We start from the raw sequence: 11,038 nt of genomic DNA on the forward strand, positions 1-11,038 counted from the left end.
TTTTACAAGTTGGCCACGCCCACCCAGTCACATGGCCGACAAGCCACTCCCACAAAGCAGGCCACACCTACAGAAGAGGTTCTAAAAATTTTGAAGCCCACCACTGGTGTGTGGTCTGAATTTAGGGAATCCACTTGTACAGTAATTGCCACATTGGGTTGTGAGTTGAGTGCCAGGAATCAACATTTGAAGCAGGTGACTCCTTCTGAAAGTTTATCAAATATTTCTTTCCGGCTTGCATATATATTCTCCTTCAACATATCCATCCTTTCATATCAGTTAAGCAACCTCATAGAAATAACCCTATACTGAATGAACTCATCAGGGTTAAATCAAGGCTTGTTCAGACCGAATGAAAGGCGAATAAAGTTTTACGAAAGGTTGCCCTTTTGGGAGTTGTTGGCGGAGGAGATGTTTTTGGGGAGCGGGGGGGGGGAGCTGGGACGGGGAAGGGTATTCAAAATCTAGAAGCTATTTTGAAAGGACTTGGAGGAGGTCACTGTCTGTACGCAAAGTAGATTCTTGGAACATAGTAAAAAAATAGTGCTTTTATTGGCCGGTTTTACAAGAAGAATCCATTAGTATCTAATATCCTGCGGGATAGAACAAAAATAAAAATAAAGCCATGCTTTCTCCAAAGTCAATTTTTGTCTTTTTTTCTTTCTTTCCCTGGGTTAAATTGCTGACAGGCCTGTTGCAAGCAGGGGCATGGCTACAATAGAAAACGGCAATGTTGCAGACACAATAATTTTGTCTTGCAACCTATTCTCTCAGCAAGCAGGAGCATCTCCTGTTAATTGGGGAATGGTCCCTGATTCCCCTCGTCCTCTAGAACAGCCTTTCCCAATCTGGCTCCCCCGTATGATTCAGAACAATATCTCCCAAAATTCCCAGCCGTGTGGCCAACCTCAACGGTAACTATGGCTGACCCAAAATTTGAGCGTTATATCATCCCAACATATCCGGGCCCCGGGAGGCAGATGTAAAATGATAATAATTTGTGGAAAAGAAGGCACACACACATACATACAGGTAGTCCTCGTTTAGCGACTGCCTTGTATAGTGACTGTTCCCAGTTACGACAATGATGATGGTGGTGTTGATGATGAAAAAGTAACTTTCTGGCCAGTCCTCGCATTTACGACCCTCAATGGTCTGCAAAGCAAAGGAAAGCTGAAGGAAGTTCATAAGCACAGTTGCAGTTTCACTTAGCGACCACTTCATTTGCCGACCCCGACTGTGGTCGCTAAATGAGGACTATCTGTAATTTTCTTTAGAAAGACCATTCATAACATACACATTAAGTATTACAGCATTGCTACAGCAGCTACCTGATTGCTGGTCTTCTTTTCCATCCCACTGTTATTATAGAATGCAAGGTCGTACATTGCCATAAATAAATGCACTAATATAAGTAAGACCTTAAAATGAAAGTATGCGCTCAGGTTTATGTTGTGTACAGTATAGGTATAAATATTCACTGTCTTACAGTTTAGCGTCTCGGTAATCACACTTTGGCTGTGACCTTGTTTGTGCTGGTTCCCCCTCTGCCCCCTTTGTGCATATATAAATATAAACATTGAGCAAAGTGGAAAAGAGCAGGGCCAGAGGTTAGGCCTCTGTAACACAGTGACGCCCCCTTCCTTCAGGGTTTACCTGCTTTCCTGCTGCCTTTGCAACTAATGTTTAACAAGGCTGCTTCAACCGGTTGTGTAGTGACAGCATTACATTCTGTAAACAATATTGTAAAGCGTTTTAAACGAGAGAAACACGTTTAAACAATTGACTCTTTATCTCGGTCAGCTGATAACTGATCGTCTAGCGGTTCATCGCACCCGCTGGAGTCCGTCATCCTCAGCTGGAAATTCTCGCTGGTGCCCCGGGTGACACTGTCGTAGGAAGGAGGGAAGGAAGTGGAGGAGAGAGTTTCGGATTTGTCGATGGGCTTCCGGTAGTTTTCATCCATCATGCAGGCAATGAGGCCTTCCTTCTCTGGAGCCTCGTCTCCTGGGGTGCAGGTTTTTTGGCGATACAAGAAAGACGCTTGCTTGAGGGTGCGTTGGAAAAGGTGACTTCTGTAAGCTCTCTGGATGACGACAGCGGACACCTCTTCCTGTTTCCGCCTCAGCGTAGTGGTGATGGGTTCGTAAGATGCCTTCGATGGGTTGGCTGCCATGAATTTCTCCTCCATCTGTATTTTAAGGGCGTCCATTTCTCCAGATTCTCCCAGAACCCTTTTGGTGAAAGCAAACAAAATATCTAAGCAGTGGATCCTGTCTCCGCTCACCATGGGAAGGTCCATGGCTATGAGCTTAACATAGTTGGGTTTCGCAATGCGCAAAGGTTCTGGCAGAGAATCTGCAAAACGGGAAAGGGCAGCGTAGGTAATAAACTGCGTAGCTTCGGGGTCAAACTTCTCCCAGGTTTCGTAAAACATGTCAAAGTCATCCTCGCTTAGAGGCTCCGTGCTCTCTTCAGTGGCGACACTGAAGTTCTCCAAAATAATAGCTATGTACATATTGACCACGATGAGAAAAGAGATGATAATGTAGGTAACAAAGAACAGGATCCCCACGGCGGGACTGCCGCAGTTCCCCTTCGACCCGTTGGAGTTAACGTAGCTGGGGTCACAATAGGGGGGCCCCGTGTTCAAAATGGGGTTGAGAAGACCATCCCAGCCAGCCGACGTGGTGATCTGGAACAGGCAAAGCATGCTGTTGGCAAACGTCTCGAAGTTGAACATGTCGTCGATCCCGTATTCTTTCTTGACGTAGGCAAAGTTGGCCATGCCAAAGATGGCATAGATAAACATGACCAGGAACAGGAGGAGCCCGATATTGAACAAAGCAGGGAGGGACATCATTAAGGCAAACAGAAGCGTTCGGATTCCTTTGGCACCTCTGATGAGTCTCAAGATCCGACCTATCCGAGCCAGGCGGATGACTCGGAACAGCGTAGGGGAAAAGAAGTACTTCTGGATGATGTCAGACAGGACTGAGCCTTGGGGGAAGAGAGAAGGGTGGGGGGAGAATAAACATCTGGTTAGTACTCAAGCTAACTAACCGGAACAATAGACTCTTCCATAAACTATCCTTGAGAAAGGTCAGCTGAGCATGCAAATAGGGATTGCCACAGTCATCAGATGAGTCCTATCCTTCCCTTTTTATAGTTACAGGTAGTCCTCATTTAATGACCGGTCACTTAATAGCCATTCAAAGTTACAGCGGATCCCCCCAAAATCTACTTATAGCCAAAGGACTTGGATTTATATACCGCTTTCGCAGTGCTTTGCAACCCTTTCTAAGCAGTTTACAGAGCCAGTCTATTTCCCACAACAACCTGGGTCCTCATTTTACCCACTTCGGAAGGATGGAAGCCTGAGTCAATCTCAAGACTCGAGTCATAAAAATGGTTAGGGTTAGTGCTAGGTTTACAGTCAAGTGTAGACTGTAAAGTGAGGGTTTAGGTTAGGGTTAATGTTACAGCTAGGGCTAGTGTTAGGGTTGGAGTTAGGGCTAATCTTAAAGCAAGGTCTAGGTCTAGTGTTAGGGTTATGGTTAGGATTAGGGTTTAGCAGTGGTGGGATTCAAATAATTTAACAACCTGTTCTCTGTCCTAATGATTTCTTCCAACAACCAGCTCACCAAACTGCTCAGAAAGTTAACAACTGGTTCTCCCAAAGTGATGCGAAGTGGCTGAATCCCACCACTGGGGTTTGGGTTAGGACTATGATTAACGTATAGGCTAATGCTAACCCTAACCCTTTATTGCAAAGACATATGAAAATAAAAGAAGAACTGCAAAATAATGCACCCCTTTATTTGTGGCGGCACTTAGCTATTGGAACACTGCTATTATATCATCCCTAGTCCTTCTGGGAATTAAAGTTCACGATTCTTAAAGTTGCCAAGATTGACAACTCCTGGTCTAGAGTCTCACACCAATATATCTAGATAAGCTATTAACATCTATACTAGTTGGGTTTGGTCTAAAGACAGAGGAGCATTTTAATATGAACTAATAGAATTCAAATATCCTCAATCTGATGAAGAAATGGGAAACAATTATTTACTTTTGGCGCTTTCCTGAATTTTTTCATGCAACCTTTCAGCTAAAATATGTACAAAGATGCATATCAGAGTAAACTGAATATGAAAGGCATACATTAATGGCATATTTTTGAGAAAATTGTTGCAAGAAAGTGTAAAATGCATATGAACTATTTCATATTTCATTCACACAGATGTAAATGAAAATTCATGTAACCTTCATGTGCACATTATTATTAATAATATTAATATTATTACCATAACTATTTTTCAAACTGATGGGAAAATGAGACAGAATAACCATGCACGTGAAACCAGACAGATTTGTATAGATTGACCTACCGACAATTGATAGAATCACAACTACAAAATCAAATATGTTCCATCCATTGGTGAAATAGTAATGCCTCAGAGCTGTCATTTTGAAGATACACTCTGCAGTGAAGATCGCAACAAAGACCATATTGATTCTGTAGAGGATGATCACTTTTTCTGGACTCTGGTCGTCGGTCTCCACCATCATGGTTACCATGTTTAGGCATATCAGAAGCATGATGCAAACATCAAAGGCTTGGTTCAAGACAAGGTCAAAGATGAAACCTTGATACTTGTTCTGGAGACAGGAGGGAGATATTAGCATGTTATAGAAGTTAAGTCACACTTATGGCAAGGGTCTCCAAACTTGGCAACTTTAAGACTTGTGGATTTCAACTCCATGCAGGCTGAGGAATTCTGGGAGTTGAAGTCCACAAGCCTTTAAAGTGGCCATTGGAGAATCTTCCCCTATGGTATCATTGAAAAGAAAATGATGCTGTCTGAGTTGGACTGAACTGTTTCATGGTTGAGTGCACAAGAATATTTTGCACATCGTAAATATTGCAAGAGTAGGTTGGACTGTGAAACCAAAAGCTAGGTCAACTCTTGATGGCCATAGCATTGAAGAAGCAAATTAATGGGCAGTATAATTTAACAATAGGTCCCTTAGCTGTCATTAAGTACACACACACACACACACATTGGTAGACTTTTCAGCATCTAATCAACCTTAATTTACCAAAAACTAAACCAAGCAAAGCTGAACACGGTTAATAATTGGAACGGAAACTACCATGGCTCTGAAGGTTGGGCTGGAAACTAATAAAATATTCCATTAAACACCAGACTAAACCATTTTCACTACTGCTAGAATCTTGGATTCACATGAATCCACCCACCCACCCACCCATCTATCCAAAAATCACCAAAACAGACGTTCAGCTGAATTCTTTTCTTGAGTGTACCATTCCCATTTTGGCAACAAACTGGACTCAAATGAGAGCAATCATGTCATTAAGGGACACAGGAAGGTCCGCATAAGAATGTACAACCTCTGCTGGATAAGTCACACATTGAGCCCACGGCATTAATTCCCATAATACCATTATAAGAAAAGGGGAAACAGGTATGGTTAGGCCCACTGAACTGCCAGGAAAGAAGATTATCATGTTTGATCATGATCATAATTCTCTGATACGGGTAGTCCTTGACTTACAACAGTTCATTTGGTGACAGTTCAAAATTACAACAGCATAGAAAAAAAGGACTGATGACCCTTTTTTACACTTATGACTGTGGCAGTTTCCCTGTAGTCATGGAATCAAATTTCAGACACTTGGCAACTGACTCATATTTATGACGGTTGCAGTGTCTCAGGGTCATGTGACCACCTTTTGCGACCTTCTAACAAGCCAAGTCAATGGGGAAGCCAGATTCATTTTACAACTGTGTTACTAACTTAATAACTGCAGTGATTGACTTAACAACTGTGGCAAGAAATGTTTCGCTTAACAAGAGAAATGTTGGGCTTAATTGTGGTTGTAAGTTGCGGACTACCTGTATTAAGAATACCACAATGTTCCAACTTTTTTGAGCAAAACTGAGTTGCAACTCTCCTGGTATACACAGGCTTATTTTTAGAATTCATTTTCAAGCTGTCTGTAGAAACACTTATTATGACCAACAAATCATCTATGGAGTAGTGGTCAAAGTGCTGGCCTAGAAACCAGAGGATGGCGAGTTGTAGTCCTGCTTTGGATATGAAAACCAGCTGGGTGACTATGGGTGAATCACTAGGAGACAGTGAGTTCTAGTCTTGCCTTAAGCATGAAGCTGGCTGGGTGACTTTGGGCCAATCACCACAAACAATGAGTTCTAGGCCTGTCTTAGTGATGAAAGTTGGCTGGGTGAACTTTGGGCCAATCACCAGGAGACAGGGAGTTCTAGTCCCTCCTTAAGGCATGAAAACTAGCTGGGTGACCTGTGGCCAGTCACTTTTCCTCAGCACAATCCACCTCACAGTTGTGGGGAAAATAGGAGGGGGAAAGGTTTATATATGTTTGTCACCTTGAGTTATTTATAAAAACATGACCAAATGTTTAATTATTTATTTGAGTTAATCATAAAAATAATAAAGTCGGGTTAAAAAAGTTAGAAAGACGTGTAGGTGCGATGAGCAGTGTATTGGTAAACAAAGAAAAATGAAAATAAATAAATAAAAATCTAAAAAATAAAATAGCACAGACCCACATACATACTATTAAAGTGTAAATATTTCAAAGGCTGGTGTCATTTGTAGAAAGGAAAGGACACATCAAAGAATTGGAAAGTAGCTCAGGACCACAAACTTGTGGATGGCCAGTTTATATTTGCACTGAAGAGTTTGGGGTTTTTAAATACACTTTGTTGCCACCTAGTGACCAGTTGGATATTTGCACACCAGGGCTTGTAGTCCCAGTTTGGGAAGACTTACCAGTGGACGGGGGATGGGCTTCTGAGGTTTCTTGGATCCTAATTTTTTCATGGCATTATAGTATTTTTTCTGTTCCTCAGTCATGAAGATGTCTTGCCCACCTAAGTATAGGGAGATACCATTAATGTTATTTTGGTTTGGAAAGTAAAGGTATCCGGATATGTTACTCTTTATCATCAATCATGTATTCCCAGTAACACGCTAACTCATTGCACTTTAATAAGGATTAGATTATGTGGTGTGCTGATTAAGGAGCAGAAGACTTAAATTCTGGTCTCTCCGTGCTATAGAAGCTGAAGAAGAGTCTCATGGCAAATAGGCAGCCATGAAAATAGTGTTAATTATTATTATTTTTCTTTTTATGACCCTTTTACTGGGGGTGGAGTCAGGACAACTGAATAGAGCTGAGCGTTTACTGGCTGGACACCCTTCCTGACACCTATGCAGAGTTCACAGCAGATATTTTTGCTTTGCGCTCCGAGAGAGAAAGATCAGCTGCTGCATGGGATTGAACTCTTTAAGTTCCCGAGTGGGAGGTGAACATCTTCATCTCTAGGCCACTCAACCGCTGATTTAATTAATACATTGGTTAATAAAATAAACTCCCCGGGAGACTTTGAGACAGTCCCACTGTCAACCCAACTTATTTTGAAAAGTTGTTGTGTGGACAATAGTAGAAGGGATGGGAGTTCATCAATGAAACCTCAAATAGAAATCTAATAAATAAAGAAATTTGATTGCAAACAAAAGATTGTGGATTTTTCCTGGGGCATTTTTAATTTAATTCTGATGGAAGACAAAAGGAGTCTCTTTTTTCAAGTGTGACTCTCAACTTGCAGTCTTTCATTTAGTGATCACTTGAAGTTACAATGGCACTGAAAAAGTGACTTATGACCATTTTTCACACTTAGTCATTGCCAGCATCTCTGTGGTCACGTGGTTAAAATTTGGCTTCTTGGCAACTGGCACATATTCATGATGGTTGCAGTGCCCAGAGGTCACGTGATTGCCATTTGTGACCTTCTGACAAGCAAAGTCAATGGGGAAGCCAGATTCACTTAATAACTGTGCTGCTATCTTAACAACTGCAGTGATTCACTTAGCAACGGCAGCAGGAAAAGTCGTAAAATGGGATAAAACTCATTAACAAATGTCTTGCTTAGCAACATAAATGTTGGGCCCAATTGTGGTCATAGGTTGAGGATTATCTGTACTTCAGTGTTATCCCATCTACATACAAAGCATATGCAGGGATGTCAGTCAGAAGATGTCAAAAAAGTCGAGATAGTGATTGCATAATCAAAACCCCACTCTTCTTTTTGATGTGCCACTCAAGATCTTGATTGCGCAATTGTGGCTGCTACATTGCCTTTTGGGGCACACACTTTTCCTCAGTATGGTGTTCTCTTGCTGATTGTACAGTCATATCTCGACTGCTTTAAAACTCATCAAATTTGCTACTTGAGGCATTTTGACATGAAAATTTTGTCCCAATATTCATCATTTATTTGGTGAACTAGCTAGCTAGAACTTGTTGGTGTCAACTGCCTAATGACTCACTACCTTTCCAGCTGAAAAATAGGGTGATACGTTAGCCATGTAAGTTGTTTGGTGCTTGCCGTGCCTTCTGGAACCAATTAACTGTGAGTACCGAAGTATCATTGTAACTGGATTTACTTTCATTAAGTTTGTTACCCCTTTCTGATGCAAAAATTCGGCAAAATCAATACAGTATAGTAGTGCAAGGTTTGAAAAAGAGAAAATGAGAGTCAGAATCTTACACAGCTGTTGAATAAGATTCAAAGTGAACTACTTATCTTCTTTTTTTGTTGATTAAAATTGTCAATGATGACACCAATGAAGAGATTCAAGGTGAAGAAAGAACCGAAGATAATAAAGATCACAAAATAGAGGTACATGTACAAGTTATATTCCCACACAGGCTGTTCTTCTCTCTGCAAAGGAAAATGGGAAATAAGAGAAGAACAGAATGAAGATCTATCAGGATCTCAAACGCCATCATTGATGTTTCTAAATCGAGCCATCTTTCCTCTAACCCAGTTGGGGTTGGATGATAAATATCATCTTTCCACACCAGTAGCTGCCTAAACTAATAAAATTCAGCTCAACTAGGAAGCCCCTTGATGTGAGATTGTAGTGGATTGTTATGAAAAAAGGAGAATAAACTTTTGGGCAGTCAGATAGGCAGGAGTCAGACAAGAAGAAATAGGGAGCATAAATCCTAAGGTTTACCTCATAGAGAGAATCCTCAGCATACGACTGTAATGGAGACTGTCCATTACAGTTGCAAGTGGTGTGGCCATTATGCAAACATGCTGGTTGTTAAGCTGAGTGTGTCAGTGCATGCTTACTCCAGGCCTCCCAAACCCCAAGGCACCCTATAGACCTCTTCTCTCCTCTTGGGTCCTTGGCCTTTCCCCCCTCCCACAGGACCCCCACAAGCTCTTCCTCACACTGGGCCTTCTCCCCACTGCCCATCCCCCATTACGCACTTATCTTGTGAAGAGCTCCAGAATATTCTGCAGCACTCTACGATCTGGGTGGCCATGTGCAAAATTCCAACATGGTCAACATTTTCAAGATTCCCACACTACTATGTGGTCATGCTATAAAAGCACCCACTTCTTCTGTGAGAGTGCCACATAGGCAGGGATGAACCACTCTGTTTTGCTTCCCTACTGGACAGCACTGCAGAGAACTCGGGAAGGTCTGCCCTCCTTCCCCAACGTGACATCTTCAAAAGGTAAGTGTGGGGTGTAGGGGAAGGAGAGGCGGAGTCTAAGGGCGGAGTCAAGAGAGGAATCAGCCTGGAGTCCTGACGTTGCCACCCGAGGTCCAAGTTCAGCCCTCCTTGTATTCTGTTCACCCTTATCTAATGCCAATTCAGTGTTGACGGTTAGTTAACTACATTTTTGTGGTTGTAAATATGAAAGACCAGTTATAATCAGCTGGCCTGGCACTCTCTTAGTTTTGTCTCCCGGGGATATATTTCAATTGGGTTTGGGTATTTTAATTGGGGATGTTTTTTAGGGTTTCTATAGTATATTTATTTCTTGTACAGTCTTATCTCCTCCATCCAAATGTTTAGTATTTAATTGTTTTATATTATTGTATTTTATCTGCATTTTATTTGACTGTACACCGCCCTGAGTCCCTTTTTGGGAGAGGGGGCGGTTTAGAAATCCAAGAAATAAATAAATAAAATAAAATAAGCCATTTTTCCAGTGCTGTTGTAATTTTAAACAAAAGTTAAACTAATGGTTTTATATTAAGGACTGCCTGTAACTTGATGTCAGATTTTTTTTGTTTAAAAAAAGAGAAGTAAAAATGGCACTAAAAAATGTTTTAATTATTCCTTGCTGGCAAAAATTGCCAGTAGTGACAGACTGCAGCTAGTCTGCTGTTGGTTGGAAGTTGGCGCTTACTAGCTGAAAACAAGCCAGTTGGTCTGACAGGCCTGTTTTCTGCTGGCATGAAATATGCTTTCCTAGTGCCTGAGTTTGCCCAGTGTCACTCTACACACGGTGCCCTGCAGCTGTGTCATGAAACAGCTGTGTAAAGGAAGGGAATGCACACGTCACTAGAAGACAAGGATTGCCATCCGTCCCTACTTTTCTATGGACAATCCTGCTGTCACGTCTACCTGGTAAAGTCAAAACAACTAATTCTTGACTGGTAGGGGGGGAAATCCCTATAAGTTGCACTCATTGTTAATGAGAGGGATATACAGAACAAGGCCAGCAGGGAAATATTAGGCAAAAGGACCTCACCTCTCGTGAATCTACGGCTGCATACATAATCGACATCCAACCTTTAAAAGTTGCCTAGAAAAAAAAAGGAGAGAGGAGGGGGAGGAGAGAAGAGCAATGCATTTGATTTAGGCAGTGATAATCAGCCGTGACTTTCTTACTTTATGCTTTATCTGCAGTTTGGTGGCGGTGAGGAAATTTCTCAGTGCGATTAATAAAATAGTAACATGGTCCCCTGAATCCTGGCTAGCACGAGAGCCTAGAGATATATTCCACGTTGGCTGTATGAACTTTCTAATGATTTAAAACATGACATTGCCTGGGGGAGGTGGAGGAGGAGGAGGAGAAAAAGAAGAAAGATAGAACAAAAAAAGGAGGGAGGTAGAAGGGGAGGAAGAAGGAGAGAGAGATAGGAGGAAGGAAGAGAATCA

At 41.8% G+C, this 11,038-nt stretch overlaps 1 protein-coding gene across 1 annotated transcript in view; it reads right to left on the minus strand.

Moving 5' to 3' along the window:
* Positions 1–552: 552 nt before the first annotated feature.
* LOC309401147 (sodium channel protein type 5 subunit alpha-like) overlaps positions 553–11,038 on the minus strand; it is a 372,397-nt gene continuing 361,911 nt past the window's right edge. The window contains 5 exon segments of the mRNA XM_081970165.1: positions 553–3,000; positions 4,392–4,662; positions 6,838–6,938; positions 8,651–8,792; positions 10,629–10,682. Coding sequence (XP_081826291.1) covers positions 1,775–3,000; positions 4,392–4,662; positions 6,838–6,938; positions 8,651–8,792; positions 10,629–10,682 — 1,794 coding nt within the window. The 3' untranslated portion in view covers positions 553–1,774.

The sequence above is a fragment of the Natrix helvetica genome, assembly GCF_964273705.1.
Source record: "Natrix helvetica genome assembly, chromosome: Z".
Classification (NCBI taxonomy): domain Eukaryota; kingdom Metazoa; phylum Chordata; class Lepidosauria; order Squamata; family Natricidae; genus Natrix; species Natrix helvetica.